This window comes from Poecilia reticulata, linkage group LG18 (assembly GCF_000633615.1).
Source record: "Poecilia reticulata strain Guanapo linkage group LG18, Guppy_female_1.0+MT, whole genome shotgun sequence".
Classification (NCBI taxonomy): domain Eukaryota; kingdom Metazoa; phylum Chordata; class Actinopteri; order Cyprinodontiformes; family Poeciliidae; genus Poecilia; species Poecilia reticulata.
In genome coordinates this window covers 3,608,644-3,621,723 of record NC_024348.1, presented here as the reverse complement: position 1 = coordinate 3,621,723, position 13,080 = coordinate 3,608,644, and the positions used below count along the sequence as shown (strand labels likewise).

At 39.6% G+C, this 13,080-nt stretch overlaps 1 protein-coding gene across 1 annotated transcript in view; it reads left to right on the top strand.

The window, feature by feature from the left end:
* ache (acetylcholinesterase (Yt blood group)) overlaps positions 1-12,893 on the top strand; it is a 24,150-nt gene extending 11,257 nt beyond the window's left edge. The window contains exons 2-9 of the mRNA XM_008434980.2: positions 2,086-2,606; positions 3,917-4,140; positions 4,235-4,495; positions 5,212-5,434; positions 8,125-8,355; positions 8,435-8,627; positions 9,114-9,283; positions 10,023-12,893. Of these exons, the coding sequence (XP_008433202.1) occupies positions 2,180-2,606; positions 3,917-4,140; positions 4,235-4,495; positions 5,212-5,434; positions 8,125-8,355; positions 8,435-8,627; positions 9,114-9,283; positions 10,023-10,144 (1,851 nt within the window). The 5' untranslated portion in view covers positions 2,086-2,179 and the 3' untranslated portion in view covers positions 10,145-12,893. The remainder of the gene's footprint in view (positions 1-2,085; positions 2,607-3,916; positions 4,141-4,234; positions 4,496-5,211; positions 5,435-8,124; positions 8,356-8,434; positions 8,628-9,113; positions 9,284-10,022) is intronic.
* The last annotated feature ends 187 nt before the right edge of the window (positions 12,894-13,080 follow it).

Genomic DNA, 13,080 nt, shown 5'->3' with positions numbered 1-13,080 from the left:
ATATAATATAATATATACACTTTGTTGCAAGCACATTAAAATATCCCCAACATTCTGCTCTGGTATAGGATTACTTGGTAAAGTATCTGACAATACATCTCCTAAAGTGGCCAAAGTTGTATAATTTACTTCCAAAGATATTCTAAGCTCAACACACACAGCTACAGTTTTTATTAAACTGGTGTTGTCTTCTTGTTGATCGATTCATGCAGTGTTTTACTGAACTGGTAGACTAATATTGTCATTCTTACTCTTTGTTTTGACTAAACAAAATTGTTTTTTAATATTAGTGTAGTTCCAGTTAACCATGTTCAAATAAAGCATTTAGAAAAACTTGTCATGCTGCGTCAGACTTTCATGATGACTGCGTGGCAAAAGGTGAAATGTGACATTCTGGCAAAAATGTACCACAACAGCAGAAGCAGTGCCACCAGACTGCTACTTTCATATAAACTGTTAAAGGCTGTTAGGATCACACTCTTTGTAGTTTAACACTTATTTTATGTATTTATCTTGTGTCATTTTTTATTGACTTATTAAGTCAAGATTCTTAAGAATTATTCCAGATTGTTATGACTGTGGACAAAAATACTGAATCAGACTCAAAACTGAAAAAAGAAATCTAGGTATTGTACATTATGTATGTATAGAAGTTTAAATGAACAGTCTAATTCTTTGGAAACTGAACTTTGACAATCAACTAATGACACCAGACAGCAGAGGCCTTCCTAACAAAATGAACTCAAACAAATTGGCATAGGATGAAGTAATTACAGTAACTGCCATAAAATGAACCTAGAAATTAAAAAGATTTAACCAATTTCTGCTGGAACCACAAAACTAAGCAAAACCCCCGGAGCTCAGCAAAAACTTGGATTTGAATGTTTATAGACCTGAGTCAGCAAGAAGGACTTCCTCCTTTTACAACGCCGCATCAAAATGGTCATCTGACCCAGAAAACACACATTAGAACAGCAGCAGAAGAAAAGAGCATAATCATTATTAACACTAAAAAAAAGAATAAATCGTAGTAACTTATCAGGAGCAGCATAATCATTGCGCTAAGCAGAGCATGCCTGCCAAGAATTCCATTGTCATTGCTCTAAAATCCCACATATCGATGAGACAACTGAAATATGACAGACGAGGCAACTTTTAAAAATATTTGTAATGGGATCATGTTTCTTATCCAAGAACCCCCTAAAGAGGTGGGCTTTTTGTTTGTTTTTGGCAGGTTAATTGACATTAATACAGTTTACACCTTTATCAAAACCCTTTTGAGTCAGATGTTTTAGTCAGCACCTGATGAATATGTTCTATGCCCCATTGTTTGTAATTTCTCAGTTTTTTTGTATTGTTTAATTTATGTATTATTTATGAGTTTTTAGACCTTCTGACAACAAATTTCTACAACTTAACATCAGGGAATGTAACAACATTCTTGGACCAGCCGCCCCGTTCTGCCCAGCACATCCTGCTTTACAGTGGAGGATGTTTGTTTACAGTGCAGGCAACTTCCAGTCAGCTTTTTAGCATTGAACTGGTGTATTACATAAGTCACGGGGTAAAATTTAAAACTTCAACACAGTTCACGCCTCCAGGAAGCCATCGTTTCCCAACAGCCGAGAGCCAAGACCCCCTGGATAAAGCAAACAGCTTAGAACCAGAGGCTGGTTTTTACCAGGCTAATGTCAGCCAGGAGTGGTTGCATTCTACAAAAAATGTCTTAAGATTTTCATCTTTAAACATATCAACTTGTACTAACTGTAGCAAGGGTTGATGTACTAATTTGAATGGCTTGACCAGGCATGGTCAAGCCATTCAAATTTCATTAGGAAATCGCTTTATATGATTTCCTAATGAAAACATTTTAGTTGATGTAACTTTAAGCTGTCGTTGACCAAATTGTTTAAAAAAACAACTAGATTGTCCATCTACCTTAGCAAATTATGAAAACTGCACTGCCAACACGTCTTTCTCTTCACTCTCCCTTTTTTCCACCTTCAGTTTAATTTTACCTGCCTCATCAACATTATCCTTCTTTATTGTAATCATATTTCTGTCTCCCTCTCTCTCCTTCTGTAGATCTGAGGTGAAGTAGAGCAGACCTTCCTCTCCCTGCCAACCAGAGGGAATCACGACTGCAGTTTCTGGCACACAGACACTTTTTACCTCCGTCATGCAGTTCTCCACTTATCTCGTTTTTTTGTCAGTCTTTCTCATTGCTCTCATCCCAGCCTGCTTTTCACAAAATGATGGCGACCTTGTTAATACACATAGTGGTCTAGTTCAAGGTGCGCGCTTACCGGTGCCAGATGGGAGCTATGTCACAGCTTTCCTCGGCATCCCTTTTGCTGAGCCACCACTGGGTAAGCGTCGCTTCCGTCCTCCTGAGCCGAAGCGAAGATGGACAGGGATTCTTGAGGCTAATGCCTACCCCAACGCCTGCTACCAGTTTGTGGACACATCGTACCCGGGCTTCCAGGGCACTGAGATGTGGAATCCTAACAGAGAGATGAGCGAGGACTGCCTGTACCTTAACATCTGGGTGCCTGCCTCGCCCAGGCCCCACAATCTCTCGGTTATGGTGTGGATCTATGGTGGAGGTTTGTGGTCACACATTTTTGCCAGAGTGTACGCTATGTGTATTACTGCAAGTCATGTAATTATAATCACCTCCAGTATAAGGCTTCAAGTGAGATATTTACATATAGTAATAATGGACAAGAATGTGATGCTAATTTTTGACTTTTAATTGCTTTATTTCAGTTTTAAACAGATTAAAACTTACTGAAGCAAATTTGTAAATGAATGAATGAAATCAATAAGGCCACCCCACTAAATCTATATATATTTAGTAAGAAATGCTTAAAATGGTGATTTGAGGTGGTTCGGGTATGCTTCCTGGACTCCTCCTTGGTGAGGTGTTGAGGCATGTCCCACCTGGAGGAGACGCAGAGGGAGACCCAGGACACACTGGAGGGACAACGTCTCTACTGGCCAGGAAACGTCTTAGGATTGCATGAAGGAGCTGGAACAAATGGCTGGGGAGAGGGAAGTCTGGGAACTCCCTGCTTAGGCTGCTTCTTCCTGCGATCCGGCCCTGGATGAGCAAAACATAATGGATGGATGTTTAAATGTTGATGTCTAGTCTCCCTTATCATATCTCTGGAAAGGAAAGTGGAAAAAAATGAAACCTGTTTAATTCATGGAACAGGAGAGAAAAATGTTTTATCCAGCTGAAGAAAGTTTTGCAACTTGGCTGGCTAACGGTTAATGATTCCCGATGAGATCAAATATCTCCAACGAGAAGTGTCTCTAGCTGTCTAACAGTCTCTGAATGAAAGCCTCACCATTATTGTGACTCGTCTACCAGAAGGCAAAGAGCAGGTTCACTTCTAGAGGACGTCTCAGTCGTCCAGTCTACTGTAAAAAATACAATTTCTTCTGTGGTCGTTTATTTTGGCGTTCCAGAATCAGAACCACTGAGTTGGAAAAAAGCTCAACAACCTGATAAAGAAGGCTGGTTCTGTTCTGGAGACTGCTTTAGAGCCTCTTGAGATGATGATGCATTGAAGGATTCTGCATAAGCTGATGGACATTATTCCATCCTCTTCATAAGGCTGTCATTCAACAACAGGGAGTCTTCAGTCAGAGGTTGTTTCAAACAGCTACAGACAGCTACAGCTACTCGTCTAGAATGGTCAATTTCAGCCATTTTATTTTGAAATAATTTACAACCTTTAGTTTGTCTTTGGAATTAATGTAATTTTTACTTTACTTTAGGGACATTGAAATTGGACATACATGGCCTCCTAAGGTGTACAAAATAATATCTATGATTTTGCAACTTTAAAAACATAATCTATTTAAACAATCAGGCTAACTCTATCTTGTAATGATAATGGCTTTTTAGGTTTCTACAGTGGCTCTTCTTCTCTGGATGTGTATGATGGCCGTTACCTTGCTCACACTGAGACGGTCATTGTGGTCTCCATGAATTACCGTATTGGAGCCTTTGGTTTCCTCGCTCTTCATGGCTCTTCAGAGGCTCCTGGAAATGTCGGCCTGCTGGACCAGAGGTTGGCATTGAAGTGGGTGCAAGAAAATATCCATTCCTTCGGTGGAAACCCCAAACAGGTGTTTTTGTCAGTTATTGTCCGTCCTCTATATTGGTATTAAACATGGTTTCATAATTTTCCTAATGTCTTGGTTGTCCGTTTGTGTAAAACAGGTGACTATCTTCGGTGAGAGTGCTGGCGGTGCTTCAGTCGGGTTCCACCTGTTGTCTCCAGACAGCAGACCTTTTTTCACAAGGGCCATCCTTCAGAGCGGGGTCCCCAACGGTCCGTGGGCCTCTGTCAGCCCTGCTGAGGCCAGAAGACGTGCCACGCTTCTGGCAAAGCTTGTTAACTGTAATGGAGGCAACGACACTGAGCTGGTGGACTGTCTGCGCAATAAAACTCCACAGGAGCTTATCGACCAAGAATGGCTGGTAATGCAGATTTAATTTTCCACGTAGCCTTTTTGAAGTTAAATTTATTGAACACACTCCACTGTGAGGTTGTAAAGATAATATATTACATATATAATCACTAATGAATGCACCTTTTTGACTGGCAATGCTTGATGTAATCTAACACTGTCAGAAAACTGAGTTGCAAATATTATAAACTGTCCACATTTCCTTTTATTTAGAGATGACTGTAACCCATTACAGAAAACTCTTGAGATTGTAATGGTATAAAATGGAAAGCAATGTCTAATGAAAAAGGAAAATGGAAATCTCCTCCATATTCTCTCTCAAGAAATTTCTGAAAACCTAAAATATATTTTTAAGCACTTATAAATGACCTACTGTACACCAGTGAGTGTGTTGTAAGGCCACACAGAGATGAAGTAATAACTTTCATACAGAATAACTTATTAAATAATTTTATTAGACATACACAGAAAGTAAATAAGTTACAAAAGCAGAGTCCACACAACAATTTCCAACGTTTTCTGTTTTAGCTGCAGATTATTCGCTCAATTATTGTTTTCGGTTTGAGTCGGGGCTAAGTGGTGTAAAACTGAAATTGACCATTCTTAATGTCTGACTCTAGCATAAGTACTGCACACATTTTTCTGCTACACAACTAGGTTTGTCTTACTGAATCCCTGAGAGCTTCATTTGTCTGTGTGGTTTTATTTTTCCATGTTTCTGTTCAGGTTCTGCCATGGTCAGCTCTGTTCCGGTTCTCCTTTGTACCAGTTGTGGATGGTGATTTTCTTCCTGATACTCCAGAAGCAATGATTAACTCAGGCAATTTTAAAGACACTCAGATTCTTCTTGGTGTCAACCAAGACGAGGGTTCTTACTTTCTGCTGTATGGAGCGCCGGGATTCAGCAAGGACAACGAAAGTCTAATTTCCAAAGAAGACTTCCTGGAAGGTAAGAATGAATCAACTAAAGGGATAGAAGAATAGATAAGTAGAAATTCAGTTCAATACAAAACCACCAATTAAAGTAGAACAACTTCAAAATAAAAAGCTTTTTGTGTTAGGGAGCAAAGATGTTTTCTTACTGAAACTGACCACAATTTCTTTGGTCTTGTCTACATTTAACTGGAGTTGGTTCTTTTTGCACCACGTCACAAAATCATCCACCAAAATCCTGTAGTCCACCTCTCATTGCTCCTACACACAGCACTATAGCCGTGTCATCTGAGGACGTTTGCAGATGGAACAGTTTGAAACAGTCAGCGGTGTATGTGGTAAATAGGAAGGCAGACAGCACAGGTCCCTGTGGAGCTCCAATATTGCATATCAGCCAGTCTGACATGCAGCTCTGCAACCCGCAGGCAGTCGATGATCCAAATGATAATGTGTCCACATCCATTTTTTTTTTCCAGCTTCTCACGTAATCCTTCCTGGATTAAACTACAGAAATGTATTCAATCATTGCTGCGTCTAAATTCAATGTTTTTGCATATGTTTGCTCATTTTTTTTACAAGCCAAACTTGTAAAAAAAAATTATCTTGATCTTTCTGAAGACCATCTGGGGATTTTCCTTCCGATCAATGTACATCCTTCTCAGCATTTTCATTTTTATTTGCTGGTCTTCCTGGTCCTTCTGCAGGGGTAGAGACCTGACAAGATCTAGACCTCTATGTCTGTTGTTTTATTTTTGGAATGAACCAGATTCTGGAGTAGCAACCTGGATTTCATCGCATTTGTGAAATAGTGGACAAAATCTTTACCCTTCTTGAATCGGATAGAGGGTAGTAGCGGCTTGGTAATTCAACTGATATGTGAATATGGAAGATCCTTTTGTGTGAGTGCTAAGCAGTGGTGGAGAAAGTACTCAAAAAATTTACTTAAGTAAAAGTACAAATACACAGACAAAAATGTACTCAAGTAAAAGTCAAAGTACCACATTAACATTTGTACTTAAGTAAAAGTAAAAAAGTACTGGCTTTTAAAAGTACTAAAGTATTAAAAGTAAAAGTACTTGCTGAATGCATTACCTAATTGCTAATACAATATCATTAAGTGAACCAATCATATTTAATTTTAATACATTAGAAATGTGCCATTTTAATGAACAATGCCACAGATAAAGCATGTTTTTATTGTGTTTACTCTGTAACATAGTTTAGACTTAGATATGTGATTCTATGCATCATAATTTTAGGGATGGAAACATCTTGTCTCCTGTTCTAACATAGCATGAACTTCACTTTTTTTTGCCACTAGTGGCTTTTATTTTGAAAGAAACCCAACAGAAAGGGGAAAGAAGGTGGGTTGGGGAGGACATGGAACCAAGGAGACACGTAGCAGAGTTGTAGTCAAGACCACCAACCCAAGACCAAGTCAAGACCAGCACCCCGCGCTACGCGTAAAAAAAAAAAGAACTTTTACCTATCAAAATTGCTTCTCAAATTGATCTGAAAGATTCACATTCCCATAAAACACCTAGATATTAAATACTTAGAGCTGAAATAAATTTAATCAGTAAAGATCCGTCCAGAAGATTCTGATCGTTCCTGAATGTCATATCAATGCAGACTTTGGTCACAGCGTTGTCCCATAATTGCTACACCTCAGTCAAAACCTCCACACAATAATTCTGCGCATGAGTGACAACTTTTTTCATGGAGATGCAACATGTGTCTCTGTACAGCTAGCTTTGCTAGCAWCACGTCCACAGAKCTTRCCTTTCTTTAAGCTTTCCTTCCAAGTGACGCTAAAAGGTGGACAAAGTCCCACCGCCTGTGAAAGCGAAGCGCTGCTGATTTTACATGTCGCCATATCTTACGATTTATGCAGCGCTATTATATTACTGACGATTAGACAGACACCTTCTCCCGCTCAGAGGAAACCACTGCGCATGTCTTGGAGCTCCACKTGCGAGTAAAGGKGGAGGCGATGGGTGACAACAGACACTAAGTCACATTATTGCTTGGATTTTACAGCGCCACCTTAAGTCCCTGAACTTCACATTTTAACGGAAAAAAAGAGCAATGCGACTTGGATGTAACGAGTAACGCGACAGTTTTGTAGAAATGTAGTGAAGTAGAAAGTACAGATACTTTAAAATGTAGTAGAGTAAAAGTAGAAAGTATCCATTATTAAGTCTACTTAAGTAAAGTACAGATACACGAAAATTGTACTTAAGTACAGTAACGAAGTACTTGTACTTGTACTTTGTTACTTCCCACCACTGGTGCTAACTACATACACTGCAGAGGGCAGTTGAGGAGAACCAGACATTCTCAGGACCTTAGCAAAACTATTAATTTAGATTAATTTGGTCAGGGCACTGCCTGATTATCAGGAAATAAAAGCCAAATAGTTCTATTTCTCTGTTATTGCCTAGAAATACTTTCCTGATGAGGCTTAATCTTAAAATCATAAAATAACAACAGATGAAGGAAGAAGTTCAACACTGGTCGTCTTGAACGTCAAAGTATTGCACATGTATCTAACAAACACCATCCAATGTACAGTATGCAAGCTTATTAACAAAAGGAAAGGACTGGTTCAGGGGAAACAGAAAATGTAAAGACAATACCAATGTTTTTTTTAAAAATATATCTGGGATTATTTATGTATGTATTCATTTCATTTTATTTTGCCAGGTGTACGATTGAGCGTACCGCACGCAAACGATATCGGCTTGGAGGCGGTGGTGCTGCAGTACACCGACTGGATGGATGAGAATAACGGAGTGAAAAACCGCGATGCCATGGACGACATTGTTGGCGATCACAATGTAATTTGCCCACTGGCACATTTTGCTCGTTCTTATGCACAGCACCACACTCTAAAGGCGAACCTGGGCATGATGAACAGTGCAGGAAACTCACAAGGTAAGCTGCATGATGGTGGCTCTGTGCTTTATCTGCTTCATGTCATCATTATAAACTTTTCTTCCCTTGTGTTCCAAAGGCGGCGTGTACCTCTACCTGTTTGACCACCGGGCTTCTAATTTAGCCTGGCCGGAGTGGATGGGAGTCATCCATGGCTATGAAATCGAGTTTGTCTTTGGGTTGCCACTGGAGAAGAGACTCAATTACACCACCGAAGAGAAGAATCTGAGTCGGCGCATGATGAAATACTGGGCAAACTTTGCACGGACAGGGTAAGACATCAGAGGCTGAATATGATTAGCCTGCTGTGATGGACACCAGTGAAAGTAGAGCGGGCCAAAGAAGACAAATCAGTTTACATTCATTAGGTCCCTATGTTTGAAAGTAGCCTTAAGCTAGCACGACACTACAAGTAATGTTATCAACTTACTGCGCAGCAAACCTCTGTGGAGCATTTGGCAGTCCTCATTTAGTGTTTAGAAAGAGAACTGAACGGTTGTGTTCCCTAACATTTAAAACCAAAACAGAATTACCTCAAAGTACAATCTAATCAAAGGCAGTTGATTCCTGCCTTCAGAGGATTTACAGTGAAGTAACATTTTAACTCTCTGGGCTACTCGTCTTTAAGCATCTAATGTAATGGAAGCCTTCCAACACTGGGAATGTTATACTTGTGGTATGTCCTGTTCTGTCCAATGTGACTAATGTTTTGTTTTTTTTCTTGCTGTCTTTGTCTGCTTCATTTTGCTACGTGTTAGGAATCCTAACGACGGGCTGCTGGACACTAGGAAACGCTGGCCTTTGTTTACGGCGAATGAGCAGAAACATGTCGCACTCAACACCGACCCTCTTAAAATCCACAAAGGTTTGCGCAACCAGATGTGTGCTTTCTGGAACCGCTTTCTGCCACGCCTTTTGAACATCACAGGTAAACTGTGCTACACGTGTTGCTGTTATACATAAGGATTTATTGAGACAACCTTTATTTTAAGAAAGAAAAACTGCACATTTGAAGATGGGCATTATTTGGAGTATTAAAACTTTTATTGGGGATGTGACATCAATGATAATTTTAAGTCTCCAACAGTCTTTGATGTTGAAGTTGTTGATGTAGAAAAGAACTAATAGGATTGACACACGCGAAGTGACCAACAACAGCGAAAGACGAAAGTTTTTTCTGAATGAACCCGACACACAAGAAACGATCACAACACCAGCGACAAAAGTTTAAAATTTTTCAGCTTTCTTGCTTCGCGTCGAACTCGATCCTGGAAAATTCACAGCATCAAACTTCCCCCTGGTCTTGGCCAGAGAGAAATTGAATGGAGAGGGAGCAACGTTGCCTCCCTGGTGTTGAGCCTTTGATAGAAGTGATATTTCTTTCAGTGGGATTAACAGCAACTCAACTAATGTCACAACTCATTTCATGTTATCTTACATTAAAATGTGAAGTACACATAATAACAATGAAGGTGTCTGATGTTTTTTTCTTGCTGTCTTTGTCTGCTTCATTTTGTTACGTGTTAGGAATCCTAACACGTAACAGTCTTAAAATGCTGACCTTTGGATCTGCTGGATGCGACTAGTCTCAGCATTTCAACAGCATTTTATTGTGGCACTCTGATCCTCACCTGCTTCCGACTCCTCTTGTGTTGTCATATCCTCAGGCAACATCGACGAGGCAGAGCGTCAGTGGAAGGTGGAGTTTCACCGCTGGTCCTCCTACATGATGCACTGGAAGAGTCAGTTTGATCACTACAGCAAGCAGGAGCGCTGCACCGACCTCTGAGAGTTTCACCGACCTCCGTCACGCTGTGGAGACAGAGAAAGATAGACGACTTGTTTAATTTTGTCTCACTGACTTTGTTCCTGTTTGGTTTCTCAACACACAAGCTCACTCTTTTTATTCTTATTTATATTATTTATATTATTTAAATTATTTATTGATGTGTTGTTTCACTGAATGTGGGTTTCTGTGTCTGTAAAGGGAAAACGCTGAAGGAAACTAATCATGAAGACTAGATGTTACCATCTGCGTGTGTGTGTGCGTGTGTGTGTGTGTGTGTGTGTGTGTGTGTGTGTGTGTGTGTGTGTGCGCGTGTGTGTGTGCATGTGTGGGTGTGTGTTTGAATTGCTTGAAAGCTCTGAGTTTAACTCTGATCCTGATCAGTGTGACACCAGTCCATGGGGGGTGGGAGGTTATATATTTTTTCCTCCTCTTCACAGTATTTCATCAGAATAAACATTTGCTTCATGACGTTTCCTTCCCTGCATCCCTGTACATCGTCTGTTTGAGCAGTTACAAATGTGTTTTACTTTTGTTACAGTCCCAGTGTCCTATATTTTATTTTTAGTGCTTTTAACACCGCTATACTCATCATTTGTGATTTCTTTGCTTACTCATAGCAACCTGGGTTTTAAAGTCATACGCAGCATTACTCAACATGTCTCAATATTTCTTTACCTGTCAGGTTTAGTTTGCTTTCTCCATCTGCACTCTCCTCCTCTTATGTCCACTTCGTTGTTCATTCCTAACTCATTTTGACCTGTTGTCTTCCTCTCTAGCCCATCATCCACCCACTTTCTGGTCTTTCCTGTCTCTTCCTTTTGCTCTTCACTTGTTCCACAGAAACCTTTTTCTACTCTCCCATCTCTTAGCTGCGTCCCCTCTACCGTCTCTCTGGGCTGCATCTCTGATCCATCCTTCCTTCCTTGTCCTCCTCACATTTTTATCACCACCCACATTTCCATCTCCTTTCTTGTTAGTCTAATGGAGGCAGAGTAATTCACTCAGCAGAAAGATAATGTGACAGAGTGCTAGCTCAGCCTCTGGCCTGCCAGCCAGCATGATTCGATGAATTGATGCAAAATGGAAGAGAGAGGAGGCAAGGACGGAAGAGAGGTGGAGATGTGGGGGACAGAAGAAAAGCAAGCATTGCATAATCTTTTATTTGTGTCTTTTTTTCCCTCTGGCACTAAAAATGTGACTGAACTGGAAATTACATCCAGTATTTGTTGCACCCACCATTTCCAGAGCTCTCTAATCATTATAGTTCTTCATTGCCAACAGTCTCTGTTTGCTTCATGGAGCCAGATTTCTCCTAGTTCTTTGTCTTTGCCTGTACTTAGCATATAATAGTCTTTGGAGCCCCTAGTGGCCAAAGCAGCTTTTCATAACACTGATGTCTGTCCCAAAGAATGACTTCAAGATTTTATATGTTATAAAAAATCTGGTGTTGGAGCAAAATAAAGTTGTGTTGTGTTGTGGGCACAATCTCAGTTCTACTCTGACACTGATCTCATCTAAAACATTATGGCTATGATTCTCACAGACACAGCATATTTTTAGTTAATTTAATTTAAGACCTTTGTGATTTAGTCCAAAACATTAGATCAATATTATTTTTTTTAATTATTTTGTCAAAGACTGTCATTCAAACAGCTAATGGTGTCCTCTACAAACATCTATCTCTGTATTGACTAAGAGTGATTTTAGTAAAGTCAAACAAATCTGTAATTTTATGTATTTGACAGATCATGTTGTTCTTTACATTCAAAATAAAACTTTTTTTTTTGATCAGCCCAGGTCCTCAGAGTGACATGTTCTGGTCTTCACTCTGCCTGTTTAAGTTCAAAAGAAATAGAAAATTCATTTCATTCATTTTTTCCCCTTTTCATTAGCATTTCATTAACCTCCACTTGAGTGCATACAATGTGTATGAGTGAACAGAATCAGCTTTTGAGGGTTAAAAAGATTTAATTAGGGTAAAGAGTTATGTAAAGGTTTCTTTTACACAAGTGGTAAAACAAACAGGTGTGTGTGTGTGTGTGAGACGTTAAATCTCACTGTCCTATTTGAGTTCTGACTCACAAGCACCTTTGTTGGCATGTGAAGCTCCTTTTCGTGGATCTGACTTGTGTTGCCGGCTTTAAAAAGAAGTACATCTAAAAAAAAAAAAAAAAGATTGTACCTTGTATCTACTACAAGTAAGGACTGCATGTCAGAGGCTGTATGAGAGACAAAGTCCTCCACTCTTATTTAATGGAAACGCTGCCTATGTACCTCTACCACTGTCCTTCAATACAACTGTTGTGCATGTCCTGAAGTCTGTTATCCCCAGATTATCCTGCCAAACTCCGACTGTTATTTGCTGTAGAATTTGTACTGTACACAAAACTATTATACAGCTAAGTCATTTTAACATATATTGATAGCTATGTTTGATGTTAGCAATAACATAAATAGATCAGTAAAGGAATATATTTGATATTTAAATGCAGTAAAACTAACAAACTGTATCAAGAATTGAAAATGTGTTTTTAAAAGCAATATTATTGTGAGTATAACATAAGTGCCATAAACTTTTTTTCCCTTTTGTTTATTCTGTTTGTATCAATGTTCTGCCTAATGGTCGTTTGTTCCAATCACTAATACTGTAAGTGCTGAAGGCTTTCATTAGCTTCATAGTACATTGCTGTGTATCATCAATGCTAATCTATTGCAACAAAAATAAAGACTGCAGCATCTGTCTATTTAACCCGTTCACTGAATCACAGCAGGTGTAGCAGGGCCTTCCAGTGCTCTGGGTACCAAACTGAAATCCGTCCGGTCCGTGAACGGCATTTAAAACATGTTCCCACTCTCTGACAGTGGCGGAGCTAGACTTTTAAAGTTGGGGGGGCCAGGACTACCTCTGGGGGGGCAAAATTTTAAATGTGTGCGCA